This window comes from Falco cherrug, chromosome 2 (genome assembly GCF_023634085.1).
Source record: "Falco cherrug isolate bFalChe1 chromosome 2, bFalChe1.pri, whole genome shotgun sequence".
Classification (NCBI taxonomy): domain Eukaryota; kingdom Metazoa; phylum Chordata; class Aves; order Falconiformes; family Falconidae; genus Falco; species Falco cherrug.
The window spans coordinates 74,501,291-74,526,819 of record NC_073698.1 but is presented as its reverse complement, the minus strand read 5'-3'; the positions used below and the strand labels follow the sequence as shown (position 1 = coordinate 74,526,819).

The following is a 25,529-nucleotide window of genomic DNA, read 5'->3' as shown; positions in this document are numbered from 1 at the left end:
CCTATTCGGAGCAGCTGCTGGTGTGATCTATACTCAAACCACACCCAGGCTTCCTCTTGGAGGGTGCTAGTTGGAACAGGCTGAAACACAGCCATGGAGCAAGCAAAAACTAAAGCAGTGTGTGCAGTCAGAGATCCATCTCATGCCTTGTCCTGCAGTTTTATTTGTTTGGTTAAAAAAAGGAAAGCACCCCTTTGTTTTTCCTGACAGTGTGAAATGGGAAGACTATCTCACATCTTTCAAAAGAGTTCACAAGACAAGAAAACTGTCTCCATGTCTAACGCTGCCTGCAGGATTGACCCTTTTTAACCTGGAAAATAGTCTAAAGAAATGCAGGTTAAACCTGCACTATGCGCTATGTAAAAACCTATGCTTTCTCTATGTGAAATTGTTTTGGAGCAAAAATTTTGGATAAGTGACTGAAATGTTGTCGTTATCATTTTGCTGGCAGGCCGGGAACATGCAGAAAACACGTATTTGTACTGTGTAAGAGAGGGTTTAGCCCTAACTCCTGTGTGGTAGGATTGTTGATTTAACTTGACAGCTCGGACAGATTACTTCATTCTATCTGAAAGGAATTCAATTCATATCCAAAAGAGTGAAAAAAATATTCTCTGTATTGCTGTAGGAGAGAGTAAGTAAACAGTTAAGAAATTGTGAAAATATATGAGCCTAACCAGTGTTAGCACATCAGCACCTATCATCCTGTAATCTGCAACTATTTTCATATTCAGAACCCACAGAGTTAGTTAGGAAAGACATTTTCCATCAGCCAATTTATTCCTTGCCAACATTTCCTAGCAGTACTTTCCTATATATTTGGTTAATACCTTTGTATGCTAATCTATTCCCAGTCAGACTTGTTGAAAATGGAGGAAACACAAAAGGAGAAGATAATTTGCCGTAGACCAAACACATGCCAGGGACCTGGTACCGATTACTGTCAGTTTAAAAGAAGGTAACCACAATGCTGCTAATAAAAAGGTCTCAAAAAAGAGGTTGAAAAGTTGGGGAATTAGAGAAAATCTTGACATTTCAACTAGACCATTAGTGTTTTACTTTCAATCCATCGTCTTTATAGTTAGAGGTTATAGCATTGCACTACTGTAATTCTCCCTCGCATGCCTGGGAAGTTCTACCTCCATCACTACATAATTATAATTCCATTTTCTTTCAGTCAGGTAGTACAACACTGTTGGAAACTTGAACCCACTGGCAGCAGAACACAGGGCAGCCACTAATCTTTCTCACTGTTGTATATTTCAGACAGCTCTTTGAGAGAGAAAAAGAGCAAGAGAGAAGACCACCCCAGCCCCACTGAAATGACCCATTCAGCAAGGGTGCAAACAGGAGTTACAGGCACTTTCTCTCTCCCATGTGAAAGACCTGTACACTGAGTTAAGGAGAAAGACCACCAACTAAAATAAGGAGATGCAGAGTAGGAGGTTGTGGAAGTGCATATTAATACATACATACATACATACATACATATATATATACACACACACACGGACAGTTTGCCACCAGGTACGATGTGCATTATAGATCAATCAATATTTCTCTGAGGATGACCTAACTAAATTCCTTATTCGTTTGCTACTTGTTAGTAATGCAACAAAACAATGCTTATAACATTTATATTGCAGAGCCCCATCACCTAAAGCCCCTACTCACTACAGAAAAATTAACTTTAGGAGGCTTTGGAGATTTACAGGCACTCCTTTTCCCCTCTGTGAATGTGACAGTCCTTAATTTACCAGCAATCCAAGAAGACTGAAAAACCTTTCAATGTGAAGTAAGGAAGCTCTTCCACGAACAACATAGACACAATTTTTAATGGTTATCCTGAGCTTTGAAAGGTTGACAGAAAATTCCAAATTCTGCCAAGAAGCTGACGCAACACCCCTTTTACAGTGGTCTGAGGCATCTGTGCCTGGAAGCCACCTCTGACATATCTCCTAGTTCATAAATATCTGCAATATGAATGCCTGCATCAGAGCTGTTCATCCAGTGATCTCCTCGTGGTCCCTGCTAGTACTGGATCAGTTTTATCCCAAGATAAATATCTACAGTTGGCCAGGTGATTCAAGTCCTTCAAGTGCCAGTTTGTCCCTGTGTACGATGAAGGGATCCTCTGGTGACTAGCTCAGCTATAGATGTCTGTGCTGTATAAAGGTATGAAGTTGGTTGAAATGAATCCCATCCCAAGGTACAGGACATTAAATTAGTTTTATTTTAAACAACAGCACAGGAGAGAGTAGGAACTGGAAAGGTGTGTTCACATGTCTGGGGCACAGGTAATCTCTACTCAAGCTGGTTTTTCAAATGGCAGCTCTAAGTTCAGAGAACCAGACCATTTCCCGTACAAGTGGGAAGTGTGTTCATGGGCAGCCACAGGTGAGGCAATCCCAGTTACTTATGAATTTTATTTTTCATATAAGTTTACAATCCATTGTGTGCTTCCACTACTTATCACATATATATTATCATGCATTTACATGGGTAGTTATGTGTGCTCCCTATATGTATTTATAATCGTGTAATGTATATAAAAAGAGAGAAGCTGAAAAGCAAGCATTACTCACTATTTGAGGAACAACTGTAAACAGCAAATACAATTTTTAAAATAACAGGATCATCCAGCACCAAATTTGTGATTTTTGAAAAGTTTCAATTCAGAAATCACTTGAATAACTCTGGCTTTACTAATGACCATAACAATTACAATTGCCAGCCCCAAACATTCATATCTGCATTTTTGGGAAGGGTACTGAGATACTACAAGTTGTAGTTCACATGTCTTGTTTTGTTCTTGTTATGTTCTCAGCTAAATACATGGGTTTTGGTGGATTTTAATAGGTAAACATGAGCAGGAAATTTGGTGCAGTGGCTCTAGCTCCCATTTTTTCTAGAAGGTACTTGATCCTAGATGTAAACACAAGTCATTAATACAATCTGTCCAGAGTTAGTGGAGTCTATATGTTATTACATATTTAAACATTCTCTTTAAGTTGGGTCTGTGAGTCTCTTCAGGGCAAATTACTACATTTTTTTGTTGCCATCTCAGCACTGGAAAGGGGAAGAAACCACAGGAGTGATGTTACCACAGACCAGGCGCTCTGTGGGGAATACAGAACATATGCAAAAGAGGATTTGAATGAAACCTGAGCAATGTGCAATAAAACAAGAATGAACTTGGACAGCTTATCATGGATGGGATTTATAGTGGTATTTGTGTGGCCCCATCATGCTGACCTACTTTTCTGTCACTGGAACAGGAAGGAGGTGCTGCTGCTGGTCCTAGGCTCAGGCATGGTCTGAAAAACTGAGTTGCTCCCAATGTCTCTTAATTACTTGTCAAAGTCTTGGAGCAAGCCATCAACAACCTACAAGCTTAACTTACCATCTTATTAATAGTTTATCCAATTTAGTACACACGCTATTTCTTAAATGAACAGCAGGGACCAGAATTGGTGCCCTGTGCCTGGCGGCCCTGTGTTCCCATGGCGTTGCTGTGAGCAGCGTTGTGCAATGTCTCCCCAGCTGCCTCACGTCCCTGCAGCAGGCAGCAGCATGCTGAGGCTGAATGTGTGTCAGGAAGAACCGTATTGATTGACTTATTCGATATCTTTGCCTGCCAAGCCAGGCTCTTGAGATGCAAAATGTAGTCTTCCACAGCATCTGCCACTTGTCGCATACTACCCTAAGATGATTGAAAATGTAGAAAGGGAAAAGATGTCCCATTGTTTTTGGAGCTCAGAGTGTTGAAAATAAAATTACATGCTATGAGTATATTTTGACAGGTGTGTCTGTTCTAAAAATGAAAAGGCACTATGGGGCGGGATGCTTGTTTTTTCTGTAAGACTTGCACATTGTCCAGGTACAAAAGCTATTTTTATGGCTGCCCAGCCTGGGAATGTAGTTTGGTCATTTCTCAGAGAGGAGTTCAATTATCACCAATGTCATACATCATGACCAGTAATGACAACTTAGGTCCCCGTTTTCCTCTGCATATAAGATGATGACTTCCATTGTCATGAAGTTTTTGGTACTTCATCAGTGGCTTTGCACAAGTGTAGCTGATCAGAACCTGCTAAACAAATAAGTAAGACCCAAACCTAAAAGCATCCAGATCCCAATCTTATTGTGTATTCTTGTAACAAGGATTATCTGATTTGACTTCGCATTCCTTATGTGGAACACTGTCCTTATGTAAAGCATTTTATGTCTGATCCTGCTCCTCAGAGGTTCTCTTTGATCTGGGGCTGGCCTTTTATTTTTCTTGCCTGGTTTAGGTTTGTGGCACGTGTCCTATTTTATATGCCTACTATCTGGGGAAGTGTATTGAGGCCGGCACAGATACACCAAACCCTAATTGCTTTAGAAGGCTTGCAGATCTCCAGAGGTAGTAAGTATTTCAAATGTTCATAATACTGGATTCAGCTGGTATTGCTTGAAATCCATTGCGGGTCTGGAAGGCAGGAAGCAGGGACTTTCACACAGTATTTTTTTTCCTAAATATAGTTGCCCTGTTAATATTATTTTAAACACACTCAGTGCTCATATTCGGTTTTCATGGTGTGATGGTTTATTTTCCCCTCATATTGGGGCAAGTCTGTTTCATACGAACCACTGTTTTAACTGCAAAGTATATCCATCACCCAATGCCTTGGCTGTATAACTTCTTCTGTGAGGGTTTCAATCCACTCATCACAGCACTGGGTCAAAGGCAGATTGCTATTGAGTCATCTGTATCCAGCTTTTTGAAAAAGTGATAAAATACAAAATGTGTTTGTGCTCAGGTACCTGAATTTGTCATCTCCAGGTCACTACACAATGGTTTACTCAGAGGAGCCAAGGGGATTGATTATAAAGCACCTCCTGTTCTCAGAAGCAGCACTCATACATGTGATGTGCAATCTGTCCCATGCTCCCCCGGATGGAAAGAAAGCATTTGCAGCATTAGGGTCATTAGACTTCATAGATGTAAGCAGGTACCATCCCACCCAAGGATGGTATCAGTGCTGTTGCTGTTACCATAAAGACAATGCATCTTTTGTGAGTCGATTTCAGTTCGACTCTGTAGAAGCTCTAGGCAACAACTTTTTTTTTCTTCTTTTTATTGTCAGGTTATGTCATAATACCTAGCAATACCTTTAATCAAAATAAACAGGAGTAAGGTGGCTTTTAAGGAAACAATTTTATCAAGATAAGAACGAATTTAAGCAAGCTGACTGGAAATTTATTTACTTTGAGAAAGTGAGAAAGAAGTAAGTAGAAAGAAGTCAGACACTTCTTTCTCCTAATTGGAATCAGACTCTGGAAAAGGCTTCCACAGAGTGGAAGTGAAAAGTATATAAGAAAAGTGTTGTTTTAAAGATGGAGTTTAAATAGGTGTATGGAGAATATCAGCTGATAGGATATCTGCAAAATTGGGAGATCAGAGATGTTCCAAGGAGTCCCTACAACCTCCCCATTTCTTCTGAATTCCTTTTGTATTTAGAATCCAATTTTTTGTCCTCAGGTTTATCTGGTTTGTTCCCATGATGAAAAGAAAAAAGGAACTCGGTCTAAGAGTCCAAAAGTTAAGATTTCCCAACAAATACTAATTCTGATTTTGAACTTTTAGAGTACTTAGCAAATCCTTCTTTAGGAAAACCTCTGGTGAAGATGTGCCACTTCTTGCACTCACCATCCTTGCCTTTCTAGAAAACATTTTTTCCAGTTGTTTGCTGATGAGCTGTGTTGAACTGTGCTTCCAACAGTTCTGGCTTTTGGTTACAGGAGAAAAGTGAACATGGGGCTGTGGTTCAGACTGAAAAGCCTTCAGTGAAGATGAGATCTTTTATTTTCCTGGTCAAGAAATCTGTGCATGCCATTAAAAACCAAATTAGCTAAGTTACACAGAAAATGGAGATGTAGAGATAGTTGGCATAGCTGTCCAGTTAATCTCTAATCTGGGTTACAGCAAAATTCTAGAAGCTGGTCAGTGCTGAAGAGACCCTTCCAGCAGAGAGGCCAGGCAGCCAGGGCCAGCAGCATGACCGATGTATGAGAGACCATGGCTTCTCCTGTGTTTCCACAAGTAGCCCAAGCCATTGCCTTGGGCCTTCCTGACTGACTGGTTTGCATCTAAAGTACCTTCGAGACGACTAACTGCAGGGAGGCTTGTAGCCATGCTGGGAGGCAGCCAAGGAGTTCCAACTGACAGTGTCCAGAGTAGACTAACAAGAGTTTGCACAATGAGGATTTCCATTCCTAAAATGTCCAGAACAGAGAGTTTGGTTTAGGATTTTGCCTGAAGGGAAGACAGGTATTCTTACCTTCCTGTTTTGTGATGGCAGATCAGCCTCACCTGAATTGGTGCTTTTGCTGCTATTTGCTGTATTTTTCTTATGGAGAAATTATACAGTACATTTTAAAATTTGAATTTCGTTTTTGTAGACTTATTTATTTAAACCATTATGTGGTATTTAGGAGGGGGCAAAGCTGGGTTCTTCACCTCTCTTGGATGGGTCTTTCAAATCAGAGCAATAGACCTGCTGCAAGCTACTGATCATGGGTCTGTTATGATAGCTAAGATGTGTCGATGCTTCAAATTACCGAGTTAAAGCTTTGCCCTCTATTATGAATGGGTGTCTAGGTTTAAAAATAAATCCTTTGGGTTATACCAAAAATTTGAACTGTCAAGAAAGAAATGGTGTGATGAACCGAAACATAGGTCTCTTAAGCTGCCCTCAATTTAGCTGTATTTCAGTAATCTCTCATTCACCTCTCATTGCTGTCAGCAGCCCATAGGGGTATTTTTATAAATATGATGGAAATAGCTGTCTATGAATCATGTCACTAAGATGCATGTGGTTTTGCCGCTTCAGGGAATAAGTAAAGAGTGTGTAGTTTCTCTGGTGAAGAACACTGCATTGCTGGGTCATTTGTACCAATTGGTATTTCTTCATGTAAACAGATTTCTTGCATAAAAAGAATCTTTATTTTTATGTGTGGTAGGTGGAAGTATTTTTGTTAAGTAAATGCATGTAACTTCATTTCTTGTTTTTATATGTTGTCACTGTCAACATGTATTTCTGTAAAACTTTAGTCAACAGCAGATATTTATTAACAGACCTTTGCAAGTATGCTGTTATCACAGTTGTATAGTGCCTTTATCATAGAGAAACAGATGTATCTAAAATGCAGGAGCTTGCAATAGCTTTCATGTTTTAGAGTCTCTGCTAAAATCTGTGGAGACTAGACAATTTTCATGGTAAAATATCACTTACCTTCAATTATTTTTTTTATATACAAAATTATTTTAATAAAAATAATTACCTTTTAAATAATTTACTAAACAAAAATGTAGCCTACTCTAGCTTTGCAAGTTGAATGTATATTATTAAGTATTTTTCAACGATATTCTTTCACTCTTGATTTCAGCCACCTGCAATACCTAAGAATTTTTAGGAAAGATAAATAAATAGCTCTAACAAAATGCAAAACTGGTTATTTTGAAAGACTGCAAGATCCTTTCCATTTGACCTGCTGTTTGTTATTGTTACTGTAGATTATGGATGGGAACACCTGTGATTATCCTCTGGTTAATACACTCTTGAATTGGAAGAAAGGGCAGAGCTGTGGTGCAGCTGGCAAATAGCCAGCTAACCTCCTTTTCAAGCATTTAAAACACCTCTTCCAGGGGGCTTCTTAATGAAAAATACATGGGGATGGCTCTTCTGACAACCCATGGAATATGATAGATGATAGTAACCTTTTTTCTAAATGAAACTGGAAAACTGGGAGCTGGCAGGCCAGTGTGCTCAGGCACACAAGCTTTGGGATAACAGCTTCCTTTCCTGCTCCTTACCTCATAAATACATTTTTAATGTTTATTTTAAAATTATGTCCATATGTACTGGGCTATATTCTCATCTCTGTTTTTTTGAGCCTTCTTCACTCTTTATAGTTTCAAAATAGTTATATTTGTACTTATTTAATATAGAAGCAGTTAGTGCAGGCCAGAGGACCGTCTAGATTTTGTGTCCTTTTCTATAAAAAAGCAAACTACGAGTGTGAGCAACTCTGTACTACTTGCAAATGAGATGAATGCTAAGAAAATCTTCAGTCTTGTTGTGTAATTTCTCATACTTGCCTAAATAAGAGGAAAAAATCCTGAGTGAGCTTTTTTGAAATGAGTTTACATGTTCAGAGAAGGAGTTAAAGAGCATACTTGGCTCAGGCATCTACTTTTGCTTAGGGAAATATTCTCTGTAAGAACGTGTACCTTGGTGCTATTTTGTCTTCAAAATTCTCTTTGTGGTTATGGCGGGTTTTTTTCTGCTGTGGTCTTCTACAGCTATTTGTAAATTCTTCATAATATTAATTTAGATTAGAAGAGGAATATGCCTGATTTTTCAAGAACCAAATTGCTTTTCTCCATCTTATTATATTAGCGATTAAAAATTACTGCTGCTTTCTTCTGCAGAACTGTAGTAAGACAGGCAAATCTGGTTATTTCTAGTCACAGCCGGGTATTTTTTCTTTAAAAATCTCTCCCTCTTATCAAGTGCTGCTGGTAACTGTTGTCAGGTATTTGAGTAGCTGCGCTCTGGTGGCAGGTGTGAAGTTGTCTGTTCGTTTTCTAAGCAAAGACCAGATGTTTGTTCTGGGCTAAGCAGACTGATTTGCAGTTAAACCTAAAGTAAAGGAACATAATTTCAGGCTATAAACCAGCCATGCCTCAAGCCATATGTAACTCAAAAAGAAAAACATGAGAGCCAGAGGTAATCAGCTTCTTTGCTTCCCTGTACATCTGCAGTATTTGCTTATGCAAGTGAAGAATGGATGGTTGTTCTCTCCTCTGTGTTAACACAGAGGAGAATTCAGATTTGTACCTTGGACTAGTTCATAGTTTTCCCTTGCTCTAAACAGAGGTGGTGATAAAAACAAGGCAAAAGGCTATATTTAGAGAACTGGGCTGATGGGAACTCATCAGTTTGCTTTAGGAGCCCGTGATAAATCTGTCTCCCTGGGAGACTTCAGTGAGCACTGAGGCACATCACCTCCAGCTCTGGCCACCTCATGTACTTCCACTTACTCTGAGCTGTAAACCATTGCATGCTGAAAAAGAAACTGGGAAAACTTTAAGAATTTCATGTCCTGCAGTGTTATACTGGGCCCAGGAGAGGTGAGGTCTTGATTGTTTTGTGGCTGACAATGTCTTGTACAAGAAGGAGCTTTGCACAGAGTCCCATGGCTACAGCACTCCAGAAATAGTCATGCCACTGCTGCCTGTTAGATGTATCCATCAGAAGTCTAGCTTTTGCATTTTAAGCTAGTGTCTTTAATGTATTCACACTAACCTTTAATACATTCACAGTATTACAGGCAGGAAAAGTTACACTGGGACAAAGGATCAAAGGCAAATATTGATGAAGAAATTTTAAATAATGTGCAGATCTCTTGTGGGCATTGATTCATGTGCTTCATGGTGTCAATAATTGTTTGTGAATTGCAGCCATTTTTTCCTCTGAACAGAGCATTACTCTTGAAATATAGTCATTGATTAGTCTTTGATTAGCTCTGTAGTAATTTTCATGCATCAGTAGTTCTGATAAAAAAAAAAAAAGTAGCACTTATTTTACACCAATGTGTAAGACCCATACATTGTTCATTAATAACTGAAAGGAGTCTTTAAACTATTTTCTTTATTGCAGAGACCACACTGACATTTTTAATAGCCATACATTTCAGGATAAATGGAAAATGTTTGAAGGGCTTTTTATTTTCTTCAGGTTGGTTTTTGGTTTGGTTTGGTTTTTGGTTTTTGTTTGTTTTTTTTTATGGGGCAGTTGTAAATGTTCTGCTGTCTCAGGACAGGGCTGCAGTAAGAAGGACATGTTTGTCACTTTGGTGCTAATGTGATTTCCTGTTTTTCCTACTGTATGACTCTCCATTTTATCCCAATTGTCAGTAATGTGCTATTTTTTTATGATTAAATGATGAGACCTAAGACTCAGCAAGGAGAAAATAATTAAAACTATTTGTTTCAGAGACTGTCAGCAGCTATTAGGGATTAGACAAATATAAATTAAGGGTGTTTTTCCCCAAGCCATGTTACAGACTTTGCAAAGTTCACAAACAATTGTAATCCTCTTTTATTGAACACAGATTTAAAAGTAAAGGTCAGTTATGTTTAGGTCAGTTATGTTCTGGTCAGTAAGGATTTATGTAATTGGTAAAACCCAAACATTTAGATTATTTTTATATAAAAACTGTGCTGCTTTGGAAACCCTTGCTTCTCAATTGTGGCTCCCCTACAGAGCTCAGGGACTAAAAACTAGACACATCAACTCAGCAGACATTTGTAGAGCAAAGAGGGTTTTTCGGCTTGTCTCTCCAGATGCAGGAGCTGCTCCTGCCCTGGGAAGGGTCAGGCAGTGGCTGGCATTGTGGCTGATGCTGGTGGCCTCTGCACCCTGAGACCACCCCCACTCACACTCCTCCCCTTGCAGCCCTACACACCCAGCAATACATGCTGTCACACCACCGTTTCGATGCCCCTTGTGATTTTGCTGCAAGAAGAGCCTTGGTTTCTGCCCAGCTCTAAGGGCTTAGTACCGCTTGTAGACCCACTGTTTCTCCTGTCTTCCCAGATATGGCTGGGTCAATCCATTGGTGAGATTTTACCTAATATTTCCCTCTTCTTTCTCTACTGTCAAAAGGCTTGTGCTTGCTCCTTTGTTCCAGAGTTGGTAAGAGCCATCAGCATGCCCCAAGAGCTCATGTTTGAAAGCTGCTCTCTACCCCTTTTTGGTTTCTGAAGGGGTTCAATGACATGGATGGGTGAGCCAAGGAGGGTGAGTGTCGGTGATACACTGGGAACCCTCCTGCCCTGAGCTCCTGAGGAGACCCTCCTCAACATGGCATATATGCTGCAAAAAGGATCTCATCCAATGGGGCAAGCAACCAGCACACTCAGTGAGGTTGCAGGGAGGGCCTGGCAAGTGGCATTTAGGAATTCAGGAGGAAAAGGGAATGAAGAAGAGCTGGGACTATCTGCGAGTGTCGTGGGGCATGGTGGAAGGGCAGGCAGAGAAAATGAGTGAAAGTTTAGACTGTAGATGTGCTTCGCATGCCACCTAGAGAAACAGGGTCCTGATCTTGATTGGAACAATTCAATTCCACTGTGAAGTACATATTAAAAAACAATAGGTGGCTGGAGAGCTGTGCAGACTTGCAGGTAAAGAGCAGAATTTTAAGCAAGCTGCTGGGCGGGCGGGGGAGGCGGTGGGGAGGGCTGGGACAGGCAGCCTGCACTGGCACTCAAGCCTCTGCTCAGACCTCAGCCTGCACTTTTGCGAGTTAAAAACAGTTGCTAAACCACAGCACAGTTCTGCATTAATTCAACAGGAATTTTTCCTGGGAAGCAGAAGTTTAATCATCTGGGGCACAGCTCTTTGCAGTGTATCTCTGCGAGCGCACCGGCGGGCAGGGCTCATTGATTGGGCTCTCAAGGCAAACAGGCAGGTGTAGTGAAATGGCATTGCCAAAGAGCGAAGTTCAATACCAGCTCCCTAAACAAAGTGAATTATTTCAGCACCAGATGAGTCTGTAACATGTATTGATCGAACCACAAAACCTCCCGGTATTTGTTTCTCATTCTAAACAACTGCTCTAACCTTTCAGTCAAAAAGCCCTGTGAATACAAGTGCAACAGAAACTCTCCTGGGGCACTTAATAAAAATAAAAGGTTAATTCTCACTGTGTTATTTTGGCTATTGATAGTTCTGCAAGTGTAGGTCTCTGGCTCATACCTACCTACCTATGCCCTTAATCAGTCCAGTATCAAAACCCCAGTCAGAAGCTCTCTGCAGAGACAGGAGCTATCTGAGAATGAAATAAAAGGAATATGTTCAGGAAGGTTGTTGGGATTTTTTACATTCTTGCCCCACAAGTTCTTTTTCTTTTCCTTTTCCTTTTCCTGTTTCTTTTTCTTTTCCTTTTTCTTTTTTCTTTTTTCTTTTTCTTTTCCTTTTTCTTTTTCTTTTTCTTTTTCTTTTTCTTTTTCTTTTTCTTTTTCTTTTTCTTTTCCTTTTTCTTTTCCTTTTTGTTTTCCTTTTTCTTTTTCTTTTTCTTTTTCTTCTTTTTTCTTTCTTTTCCTTTTTCTTTTTCTTTTTCTTTTCCTTTTTCTTTTTGTTTTTGTTTTTGTTTTTCTTTTTCTTTTTCTTTTTCTTTTTCTTTTTCTTTTTTTCTTTTTCTTTTTCTTTTTCTTTTTCTTCTTCAATAGCAGACTGGGGAAAGACTTTGGCTATAGAAGTGATTAAATGTTTTTCTTCTCTCCAGTTTTTCATTGTCCTCCTTCAGGTAATAAGATTTGACTAATCACTATGGACCTAATTTTTGGAACTTGAACCAATTCTTCCTGCGACACAAACCAGGGCAGTCGGTTTAGACATTCACACAGGACTGTACCTGTACAGCAACGTGACACTTTTGCTGTGACTTCTGTTATCCAGCAAAGGAAACAGGAACATGGGAAGGATGATACCTGCCACCAAATCCACTCCTGGCCTTTGCAGGGGAGATGTTATTCACAAATTAATGGCTCCATCTGCTACCTTAATGAAGGTTTACAAAACACCTTAGAAATCAGCCTGTATATTAAAATTGACAGGTTCAGTGTACAGTAAATCTGGGTCTTGCTATGTACTAGGACTTAACAATCTTCAGTACCTCCCACTTCACTGCTTTCCTTTATCTGTTCCCCTGGCAGGAACTGCCACCTTTTTTTTTTTTTTTTCTCTCTCTGCCCCCTTGCAAATTGATAATATCACCTCTCCCAAGGCTAATATCCCCCTCTGCACTACAAGTACCAACCTGCCCTTCTTTCAGACCATTTAGCAGATTAAATGTGATGATATTGAACTCAGGAGTAATTGTTTTCAAGATGGAAGGTTTTTGCTTCTGTTTAAGACCTTGGGAAGCATTTGTGTGGCTAAGAGTTTGCGTGTTTGCTTTATAATAAGCTTTGCAGTGCAAGATATGATGACTTGGATCTTGTCTGACATAATTTTAGAAACATGACTAATCTTATTGAAATCAATGGTACTATTTGCCTGTCTAAAGTGATATATATATATATATTCTTTGCTGCTTTTCTGAATTTAAGCCATCAGTAGGTTCCTTGATGGACAGTAAAGACCCCCAGGGCTGATTGATTTAAATAAAGGGATTTAAGTTACAGAGCTTAAACTCACTTTCAGTCTACACAACAAAAAGCTTGATTTGAATAATCAGATTCAATCCTCCTTTGCATTTGCATTTTTAGTTATTTTGTTAAAAACAGATTGATTCTGGTGGTTTAGTAAGCACTGAGAGATGTTGATTTGCACCTGAATGTAGCCTTTGCCTTTAAATTTAGTACTTCTGTTAGGTAACTGAGAGGATAAGCTACTTAGAGAGCTTCATAATCAGAATCTATCTGTGATTTCATGACTTTAGTGTTCTGTTGTGATAGAAAATGGGAAACAGCTGTTTACAAAATGACTAATTTCTTTCTTCACTCTTTTTACAAGCTGCTTCGAGATGAAATACGAGTTTAATTAAAAAGAAGGGAAATGTCATTTTTACAAGATTTTATTACTTAAACAGAAATACCTTGAACTTATTTAGCACATTTCTCTCATCAAAACCAAGGATGTATAATCTGTAATTACTGACTTGAATTAACTAATTCTGATTACTGTATCTATCAGAAAAGATAGGATTAGAAAATCTGAGCTGCCTTCACCTATTTCTGTTCTTCACTAAAACAACTATAGAAAATCAGACTACTCTTCTTGTTTTCCATCTTTGGAGTATGCCGCTAGGGACAGACCCGAATTAATTTATTAATTCAGACCTTGTTTATATCTTTTTGTTTATCATTCAAGATTAAATGCTGAAATTGCCAGCAACTAGAATAAAAGGAAGCATAAATTTGCTGAATAAGATTCCTTCCCTCCCCACCACTTTTGCCTGTCTTCCAGTTTGGGCTTTCACCTGTCAGCTTGGGGAATATTGCAAAACTATAATTTAAAGACAACAGCTATCTAGAAAACAGAAAACCAGACCTGTGGACAGTGCTAAATGCTATTTGGTGATCTGCTTGAAACGTCTTCCAGCCAGCCAGCACAGCCTCTTCAGGACTATCACATTTCAGTCCTGCAGAAAGGCTTGGAGTCAGCAATAAGGAAAAGGAGATGGAGGCTGAGACCCAGCGCAAGGATAAGCACTGTGAGGCGGTGTCTCGTTTTCCATGCAGGAGCTTTTTGTGGAGTAGACCCACAGGAGCTGTTGCAGCCCAGCTAGCATGCCGCTACAATGTAGCCATGAGATATTTGGAAGAAAGTGTATTTTTGTTTTCACCTTTCCCATCTTCTCAGGTGTATTTTCATCTTGCATGCTATTAATGCAGAGATGTAGCACCCTGTAGTCATTTTGCGCTTTAGTGTTTCTGGTCCCCATCTTTGCTAGTGCAGTCACATGGCCTACTTGAGTCCTGGAGAAGAAGTGTCCTCTGCTGACCTTACCTGGTGATCCAGGAAGGGATCTGCACCTTCTTACCTGAGCCATCTGGTTTCAGCAAGTGCCTCCAGCGGGCAGGTGAGAAGCCTGGGCGGGCAGCCAGCCTCTCCAGGCCCCACCACCCTCCTCAGACCACATGTGGAAACAACCCCGCTGCTCTTTGGGGTGCAAAACGGGGGTTGTAGCAATTTAAAACAGAAGAGGCTGTGAAACAGCCGCTGGCCTATGCAATTTGGGGTTATTTCATTTTGTCTATGTTCTGTACAGTCTTTATGCTTTTTGATCTCACTGGAGTTCATAAAGGTTTTCTATATTGTGGTTATCTTTTAAGTATTTAGGTGTTCCATGCCTGTTCTGAGTGCTTATAAGCATTAAAAAACAGTAACAGTCCTTATAAGAAAGTTGTGAAGTTGGAGTTGTGATAGTTTCCATTTTCTGAGAAGGGAAAACAAGATTACGTGACTTGTGAAATGTTAAAGAGTAAGTAAAAGAGTAGAGATGATGGTAGAGGGCTACAAGTTAGAAGTCACCATATATCTTATGCCTGAAGTCATGTGTTTTCAGCAAAAGCCAGCAAAGACATTTTACTTTGTGTGAACGGGCAGGTAAATAAAATAAACTGTTCACAAGTACCTGCACTCAAGAGCATCCTCTTCAGCACTTAGAGCCTTGCTGTTTCTCCTGCTCTGGAGCTGGTAAAAATGCAGCTACCATTTCAAATGCAAACACTTCTGTGTGATTTTCTGTGTTTTTTATTTCGATTGCCAAAATCTGGCATCATCTGAAAGAATTCAGCAAACTAAAGCTTACCCATGTACTGGTATAAGATAATGCATAGAGAATGAAAGCTCTAAAGCTTTCATGGATGTTTGTTGTTTTAAGTCCTCTTTAATTTTGATCCATTCACCTTTTGATTCATATTTAAATTGTGTTTTGAAGTAAAAAAATTGGTCATATATTTTTAAATGATGCAGATATTCCAGCCACTACCTATCAAAGAGGTTGCCTCTCGAAGAGCTTTGTTGGAGGGAGGAGTAGTCTTACACTCTTACTGGTATTTCTCAGATAGTCATAGTTCAAAACTACTAATTCAGTAGAATTAAAGCCTTACATAGTTAATAAAAAGGTCAGGACGGTTTCTTAGCATATATCTAGCATGGATACTCAGCTGTAATTGAGTATTCTTACATAACGATAGATCAGTCTGTATCTGGGAATGAGGAAGATTATATTGAATTGTTCACATGATACTGTAATTATGGCCATAAAGCTGGTAGTAAACAAATAAATTGTGTATTTTCCTTTTACAAACACAGAAAAGGAGTAACAGCCTAGTGCACAAGGCATCAGGATTAAGATTTAGGAGGCTCATTCTTTCCTCATCTCTTCTCCTGACCTGTGCATTTGTTTCAGTAAACCACTTGCCTGTCTGTAAATAGAGGTGTTGCAGAAAATCCCAGATTATTTGAGGATATGCAGAACAATTCTGAGTGGTTTAAGTCTGGCATCCTCAGCAATCGGTAGCTGCGGGACATCACCTGGTTTCCAGAGGGCTGGTTGACCAGAGAGTCACACTCCCAGAAGAGGCTTCAGCATTTTGAGAAGTACGTGTACTCTCTCAGCTCTCTCCTCCTGTTATTGCCTGCCTTATTTCCTAGAGACTGGATGTTCTTCCAGCAAATGACTGTCTCTGGCTGGATGTTTATGCAATGTCTGGGGCAGCAGCCTCCTGTCTATCAAATTTTGCATACTGCTGCTGAGCTGAGTGAGGTAACGAGTGTAATGTAATTGGAGTGGCTGTAGCGATATCTCAGCTCTGACTTTGAAGGTATCACTGTCTGCTGCAAAGCAGGCATGAGGATCAGCCTTCAGGCAAAGTAATCTTCCTCAATGCACTTGACAAAATGAACAAAGGACTTGGTTATGATTAATTACTTTGACCCAAAGTTTCAAGTCCCTGCTTAAATCCAGTTACGTAAAGTTGGGTTCTTGTTTCCATTTTGAGAATTGCTTAAACCTAAACATCATTCTTCTAGTCCTCCATTTCAACAGTTAGAAAATGCAAAGTATGGATCCACAAACACTTCTGCTCAAATCACTGAGGTTATATTTGACTTCTAAGTGGGATGGTTTGAAGTTAAGACATGCTAATTTGTTTTTGTAGTATCTACAAGTGAGTTCGCTGCTGAAGCTGCTGTCTGAAGTCAATTGAGATCTCTTCAGTGTGGCCCAGAAAGCCAGCCAGCCAACAGGGGCCTCATTCAGCTGCCTGATAACACAGGCATCTGATGCTATTTGAGATGACCCATGATGTCCTGCTTAGTCTGAAGCAGCTGCTTTGGAAGAGGAAGGTTCAGAGCTATGGCTGCTGTCTTCCAGAGTAAACCTTTGATCATGTTTTGAGTCTGAAAGAAGAGCCGTACCAGGGTTTCAGAGTAGAGCTGCTTGGTGATTTTCCAGCAAAACAGGTTTCTCAGATGGCATTGCTCTGACACAACGCAAAGCGAAACCTGCCACGGTTGGCTCCATTAAACGACTCATGGGAACTCAGGCATTCAGACAATGGTCCTTGGGCTCCCTGAGCAACCTGCTGACCCTGGCCATCTTTTGGGGACAGTTTTATTCTTCCATGGTCTACTTTATCTATAGGCTTCCCAGCCACCTGTGTGGAGGCTGATGTGAAGATGAGGTGGGGCTTCCCAGGTTCTCTGTGTAGCTGGATTGTTTTGAAAGGTCATTCAAAAAAATTTGGTTTCCATAGAAAGAGAAGAAGAGATCCAGGTTTTGATGCTCCTTGTGTCTGTTTACCAGCTATCTCTGCTTCTGTTCTTTACAGCATCTTGTACAAGGATACTCAGGGAAAAGCTTCTCTTTTTCCCAGAATAGGCATGAATTATTCATTTTATAAAAGTTCCTTCCCTTCAGCATTTTAGTATTTTTTTTAGTTTGAAAATTGCCTTCTGTTCTCAATTTATCAGTGTTTTGTCTTTTATTATATATTCGTATCTTTGATTCAGAAATTATTGCTCTGTAGCCACAACATTGTCAAGAGAAAGGCTTCACATTTTAACTCAGCCATTTGTTTGTAGCTGCTGTCTCTTTTAAAGAAGAAACCTAAAGATTTTATTATGAAGTGAATTTATTAAAGAATTCTCTTTCCTATGAGTTGGGGATTGAAGAGAAATTAATTTGGTGGTGCTGACTGAGTCTCTAGGGAGAACTGTATATTCAATAAAACATCTCTATCTCTTTCTGGTGTATAATCAAGGCAGAAATTGGATAGAAAGAGAGTAATAGTGAGCTACATGGGAAAGAATAGGAGAAGAGAGAGAACCCAGGTGGAAACTGGGGATTTTGAGTTTTGAGAAGGCAGAGATCTTTGACAAGCTGTGCTGCCAGACATCTCTGGCAGCTTTGGCTTCCTAGGGATCTGACAGTTGGTCCTGGCCATGGGTCTTACCAGGACTTACAGTCGGCTGTTACAGCCTCATTGATGAAAGCTTGCCGAACACATCCTTATACCTGCGTCACAGTTTCCTTGCTAGCCTTTGTTTTCATACTCAGTGTTTCAACTAATCATTTTTCGGCCGAATTTTTCGAAGCAACGATCACATCAGGAGGTCTAGACACTGCAGAAGTTACACAAGAAGTGTTGAGCACATGTAGCCCGTATCTTCAGCAGCAGGCAGTGACACTACAGCAGCTGTTGTTATTTCACCTCAAGAGTCTTGCACCAGAAAGTAACCTGGTTTTGAAATGAGTCGGTCGTTCACAGATCATAGTAATCAGGGCTCCCTGTAACACAGGTAATTTATTTCTCACAAGTTGTTTGCATCAATATTCATGGGAACACAATCCCAGCTACTCTGTTTCTGACAGTTTTCAAACTATTCCGTGTTGCAGTGGCTTTGTGTTTGCCTTTGCTCTTGAGAGTCAAGCAGTGCACCAAGGGTGGCTGGGTGTCCCCCCTCCATTAGCTGCCAGCAATTAGATGACAGACTTTGCTGTACCCAGTAACAGTAATTTCATGTTCTCATTCTTGTTGCTAAGCCCCACTGTGTATATGCGTAGTACTGTTCAGGGATCCCAGATGATCATTGTCTTCCCTGAAGAAAGACAGAAAAGGCACTAAACTGTATATGCAGAGATTTTAGTCCAGTCAGTAGAATACTAACATTTTCAAAGCATTACCAGAATAATTAACATGGAAAAAAGTAAAGGAATGCTGGCAAAAGTGCCTGAGTACCCAGGCCCAGCAGATGGCCTGTTCAGTGCTTACTGTGTCTTCCTAGTTGGAACCTGGAAAATATGTTGGTAGCCAGAGACATGTCTTGTCCTTACCCAAGTCAGGAATGGCCTGAGGGAAACTCATCCATTTAAAAAAGTGAGGCTAAAGAGCAAACACACTTCACCCTCATGCCAAAAAAACCAACCCCTGAAAGCTCCTTGAAGTCATCAGCCCATGAGCAGATTTCCCATATGAACTGACAAGTTCATGACATAATGGATGTGAGTACATGAGGTAGGACCTTCCCATCATAAAACCAGTGTCGGTGAGTGTTCCTACAGCAGTCTACTTAATGTTGCTGATGAGGGGCATTCCACCAACACTTAATGTGTTCTCCATCACAAATTGTATGGATAAAGGTGTTTTAACATGTTCTTCCTCACTATTAAGCCATTTGCCAGCATACTAGCCAGTCCTGATGCACAGCTGCCTGTTTGACCCCTCAGTCGTATCCCTCAAAACGCAACTGCAGTTTCAGTCTTTGGGTTTGCCAGCTGCTTCCTGCTCTGTCCTCTTTGCCCAACCTTCTCTCCTACCATCTCTCAAGATGGCAGCATCCTGAAGTTATAAAATACAAACCAAGTATAATCAGCTGATTGACTGGGGTGAGGGGAAGCTATTCCAGAGTAAGAACTCCTCTGATACCATAGGTTGTATCACTACTGCTTTTTCAATCATATGGCAAACTGTGTCAACCGATGCAATTGGAATTATATGCATGCTGCCCATGTGAACTGTTCATCACAGTGTTTAAGACACAGCAAGGTTCTCACTGTTTGCTGGTAGTTAACTGAAGATGGTACTGGGAAAAAGAATGGATTGCAGAAGAGGAATTATAGGAGCTTGTTAGTTTTGTTTCTGTTCCAGTTTTCTGTAGTTTCTGATGTACATACCATACTGTCTACCCAGGATGCCGAGCTATGAATTCAGGTGAAGGTGGAACTGGATGAGTACCTGGATTAATAAGAAAAGTGCCACAAAGCCATAATGCACAACTGATGCAGGCGCATCGTTTCCAAAGAGTTAAGCTGTTGCGCGTGTTGTAGACAAATGAAAAGCATGTGACATTTCATAGAGACATGGCTATAGGGCCTGACTCGTCGGCTAACACATTTTGTGAGCATTAGCACCTAGTATTGACAAGACTATATGGCACTTAAAAATGCATTAATCGAAATGCATTAACTGGCAAGTCTTAAAAACACAAAACTAAACCACAAACCCCCTTAGTATGTGTCCTAGCTTTCATAGAATAGAATATTTCATTTCATGCTGAAGGAAAAGTATTCTACATTAATGATTTACTATTGGTGAATATTTTAAAAAAAAGAATTAGTAGAGCTTCTGTAAAAAAAAAACAACCAACATATCTTTCTTTGGGAATAGGTAGTACTGAAATAATGTCATTTTGTGTACATAGACTGCATTTTGCTTAAATCAGCTGGTCACATGCTATCTTTTCTCTCCTTCCACAGCCTACACATGTAATAAGCAATATTTCAATCTGACCTTTATTTACTGTTGAAGGGATATTGCAATCAAATAGTTAATTGCAAAGGAAAGTGAAATACATGATCAATACTGTAACAAGCAAAAGGAATTGCACATGCAGAATTTCATTAGGAAGAAGTTAAGCAGAAATCAGTTTTACTTGGCTATGACAAAGGTATCAATTACAGTTGCTTGGATACTAATAATACAATAATATGTAAACAAAAATCCAATTTAAAAAAAGTTCAGCACAAATAAGTTGGTAACTGAAGAGAGAAGAAGAATTGTGCAGTTTATGGGAATCCCTCTTGTCTTAGGACAAGTCCAGCCAAATCATGAACATGATGTTACGGATTCTATATGTGTGTGTGTGTGTGTGTATATATATATATGTATATGTATATATATTATTCTGTTATTGTTTGGGTTTGGGTTTTTTTGGGGTTGTTTTGTTTTTTAATTCTGGCAGTGTGTAGAGTATCCTCCTCTGTGATTTGAATGATACTTATCACTGCCTGTCTACCTGCAACTTTTGGTATAATACTTCAGAATCTCAAAGGTGGGAACTTGCTCCCATTTGTATAGAGCATCATGACAAACATCCTGGGGTTTATAGATCAAGGTATTCAAGTGCTGGCTGGTGATTTCGCTGGCTTCTTATCAGGTGCTGTCCTTCCTAGAAGGCCATTGGCATCACAGAATGGGTCAGATGTGTTGCTTTGGACAGTAGTCTCCTGCTTGTGGTAATTTTCCAAGAGCTTTGTGGTTTCTCCTCATTTTTTGATGGGCTATCATGTGGTAAAAGGAGAGCTATGGGGTTCCCAGGAAAGCTGGCAACTAGGATGAGGCTGCCACTGCTGGAACAAGTCAACCTGCTCCCTGTCCACTCATGAATTGCTCCAGTGGTTGCAACCTGTTGCCAGCTTCTTTCTTCCCAAGAGGTCCTCAGGTGCTGGTACACAGGCAGGACATGTATGGATGTGTCTGTGTGTCTCTGTGGGCTGCAGTTTAACTATGGGTGTGTAGTAGATCCAAGACTTTGGGAAAGAGCCTTGATGGTGTATGGGCAGGTGGACATACAGTGCTTTCATAGTAGGTATGAGCATGATCCAGAGATGGAATCACAGCAAGTACTTTTCTTCCAGCCTCTCAAAACAGGTAGGTCATCCACCCAGCTGGAAGGCCAGGGTACTCCTGGTGTAGAGTTTCCCTTTTACTTTCATTAAAACAGAAAACACGCCAGAACAATGAAGAGAGAGATCCTCAAGTAATGGAACATTAAAGCTTTCAGCATTAATTAGGCACTAAGAAGATGGGATAAGACAATTAATTAATCATACATATGCAACTCTGCTCCCTGTTGCACTGGAAAAATTGTTTTCCTTTAACTGAAATTATTATGCACTAATTGCTTAATGTATTATAGTGGGGTTTTTTCCCTTATGTGTTTAGATAATTGCTTTTAGCAACAGGTGATAGAAACTAAATAGGAATTTTTCACAGAACCTTCCACTCAGTGTATTAGATATGGTGGACAGGATTAAAAACAAATTAAATCTTGGGGCAAGTTACATAAGCTGACCTTAATGGATGGTGACAATGTCACTGTGCTTATAGACTGGTCACAATGTGGCCATGTAAGTGCATTTATTCATGTCTGAGCCTGTTCAATATTTTCTTTGTATTGAAGAATAGAAAACATTTGCTACATAAAATGGTTTGGTAAAGGTCTACTAGGGCTGCATGAATAAAAACAATAGCTGACTTTCAACTTGTACACTGCTTTTATTTAAAATATTTAATATTATTTGAAATGGAATGGAATGGAATGGAATGGAATAGAATAGAATAGAATAGAATAGAATAGAATAGAATAGAATAGAATAGAATAGAATAGAATAGAATAGAATAGAATAGAATAGAATAGAAAGACTAGAGTATTTCAGTTGGAAGGGACCTACAATGATTATCTAGTCCAATTGCTCACAAATTTGGGACTGACCAAAAATTAAAGCATGTTGTTAAGGGCATTGTCTAAATGCCTCTTAAACACTGACAGACTTGGGGTATTGACCTCCTCTCTAGGAAGCCTGTTCCAGTGTTTGGCCACCCTCTTGGTATAGATCCCCTCTGGTGGGGAGCTAACCTGACATATCATCAAAAAATAAAGAACCTGATAAATACTGCATATGATAGAAGAGACTTCCCATTGAATCAGCAAAAGCACGTAGCATTTCTGATGCTGTAGGAAGATCCATACAGACCAATGTCTGAGGCTGCAGAGAGCCCTGCTCATAAGAACATAATCACATGAATTCCACCCACAGAAATTTTTTTTAAAGCATTTCCGTTTTGAGCTGTTGTTAAGATTTGGTAGTCATCGACACTGACATTTATGCTTGTTTGTGCTGGGGAGCTGGAGAACTCAGGAACATAACGTCCAGTGAACCATCACATGAGCTAATGGTTTGTCTGTGTCACTAAATTTTTAAGTACAGCAGTATGTTAAAAAAACTTTTGGTTTCTTTCTGTCATCCAGAGTGAGTGGTATAAAATATGAATGCTTGTATTCATCATTTTTCTGCTGCTTTACAGTATTAAGGTATTTTATATTGCAGCATAGCTGATTGTGATAGTAGCCACTATATGAGCATGTGGAATCCAACTTTTTGGAGTCATCCTGATCATGTGAAGAATTATGCACGCACATATCTTTATGTTGTTTACATAATGTACTGGATGGGAATAGAACTATTTTTCATAATATAAAGAAGGGTGAAAAAGCAGTAGTAGAGTATAAAACTAAAGTAAATAGGCACATTGTGTTTCTAGATGGTATCTAACTGTCCAGTCATCTTCTTAAAAATAAAAAATATTCCAGCAGTTACCTGAACTGACTTTTTTTTATGTACTGACTGATGCTTTGCTGAGAGAACAGCCTGTTGGATGGCTGAGTTATCATCTTATTTCATTCAGTGTTATTTGGAACATGACATGCTGCCTTTGTGTGGTAACTGGCAGCAAAAGCTGGCTATTCCGTGGCCGCTGAAGGAAAGCACAGTGGTACTACCACTCCTTGCAGCCTGTTGGCATCAGTTTTCCTTCAGCTTAAACACTTTTGATCAAGGGCTTGGCATGGAGTGGAGCATTCGTATTGTAGGGTATATTGCTTCAGCAGTTCACTTTTGGGGGAACGTGCCTGTGGTCACACAGGGGATGGATTTCCTTCACAGATGCTGAGGGTGCTCTGCCTGGGCACCAGCTGGAGAGGTCGCAGTTTGGGTAACCTTGACTTATTGTGTGATTGTGTGACATGGCTCTAGTTTATTTGTAAATGAAACCAAATGCCAGATGCATCATATAAATAAATTATTTTTAGTAAGTTGTATTTATGCACAGTGAGAAAACAGAGTTGTTTCTTTTTAAAATATCATAACCTTGTCACAAAAAGCTTCAAATTACTTAGATTTGTATTTTTATTAAGGCACTGAGTAACCTGTTCAATACTGTCTCTTTCACCAAGTGAGTTCTTTAGGAAAAGGCATCCTGTCAGGTGCAGCGGACAAAGCTATGAGCAGCACTGGCACTGTTAATGACTCAGAATGACTGCAAGGACTGTACAATGATACATTATTATCTAGTAGGCGTTGATTAATTATATCACTGATAAAAATGAAACATATCAAACATTGTGTTTTAAATATGTCCTTCAATGAAAGAAAAAAAAAAAAATTAAATAATTTCAGTGATAGCTGTGTGATCCTTCTGAAGGCAAAATGGAAATGTTTTGCATATCCTCAGGATGAAAGGAGTTATCACTCTAAGCTATTAAATTTCATTTAATACTCATGGTCTGTCAGACATTGCAGATCTTTCACCATTTTGCTTTACAACACTGCAGAATTATGAAAACTATTGGAAAATGTAATTCCCTGGTTTACCTGCCTGCTGGGATTGAACTACGGAATCTTAATTTGCTGTTGTACTTTCCATGATCCTTTGCTCGTGTCATATTGTTGTAACAATGAACACATTGTACGTACAGCATAGCCTTCATCTTCTTAAGGCAGAGTATAGACCCTTTCATCCCTGCAAAATGAATAATTAAACTAGGATTATAATATTTGTGTTTGCTTTTGGGTTTATTAGCTCTAACTGTGAAAACTAAATCAATTATTTTGTATGCTCCTCCTGACTGGCTCCTGAAAAAATGGACCAGAGTTTTCCATATATCTGTTCTGTGGCTTTAATCTATCTCAAAATAGCACTGTTGTGGAAACAAAGTCTACTTTGCGGGTTGAATAAGTGGCATTTTTATCATTGCCACCATGAGGTTTGCATAAGAACTACAAGTTTGATGCAAAACTAGGGAAGCTGATTGTCATTGGTAAGGTCCCATGGTGTAATGTAATTATTTTATTATACCTGTCTCATCTGAATTTGTTATGCTTTTTTTGTTTGCTTGTTTCTGCAGACTCCAGAGGAAGGAGCCTCTACAACCATCTATGCAGCAGCGTCGCCTGAGATGGAAGGAGTGGGCGGCTGCTACCTTTACAATGAGGAAAGGACAAAATCTGCTGACGTAGCATATGATGAGGAGCTGCAGAGAAGGCTCTGGACAGAAAGCTGCAAAATGGTTGGGATTTCTGATGAATCCAGCAGAATTCCCTAGAAGAAGCCACTTCCAGCTGGGTAAATGAAATACATTGACAAGCATTTTAGGTGAATTCTTGCAGCATCAGTCATCATCCTGGAAATCACTGTTCAGTCCCAAAGGCAAACATGAACAGCTCTGTTCATCACTTGAACCCCTAGTCTGCTAGGGTGTGGGGGGAATATTCCCACAGAAAGATGTAGTGGTTGGTTTTAAATCTAACCATCAGTTTTGTAAATCATGATGTTTCAGTCTGTGATTAAAATACAATCTTTAACCTTGTGCACAGTTGAGTTTTCATTTTTTGTTCAACAAAAGAAAAGACATTCCCTGGTGAGCATGTTGTGTCTGTGGCGTGTTGAACTTAAGGCACCTTTGTTACATACAACTAACTCATTTCTAATCAGTTTTAAAAGTTTCAGCTTTTTTCCTTAAGCTTCATTAATCTTTAAGACTCTTTATAATGAATGTCAGCTTGTTCTAATGCAGGCATTTGGCATTCATGATGATTATGTTGTTTCTATCACAACATCAGTT

The 25,529-nt window shown here is 39.6% G+C and overlaps 1 protein-coding gene across 2 annotated transcripts in view; it reads left to right on the top strand.

Moving 5' to 3' along the window:
- The window catches only part of DHRSX (dehydrogenase/reductase X-linked), a 169,549-nt gene extending 144,275 nt beyond the window's left edge, over positions 1 to 25,274 (top strand). For both annotated transcript variants that reach the window (XM_055701347.1, XM_055701346.1), the window contains exon 7: positions 24,813 to 25,274. In XM_055701347.1, coding sequence (XP_055557322.1) covers positions 24,813 to 24,924 — 112 coding nt within the window. In that variant the 3' untranslated portion in view covers positions 24,925 to 25,274. The remainder of the gene's footprint in view (positions 1 to 24,812) is intronic.
- The last annotated feature ends 255 nt before the right edge of the window (positions 25,275 to 25,529 follow it).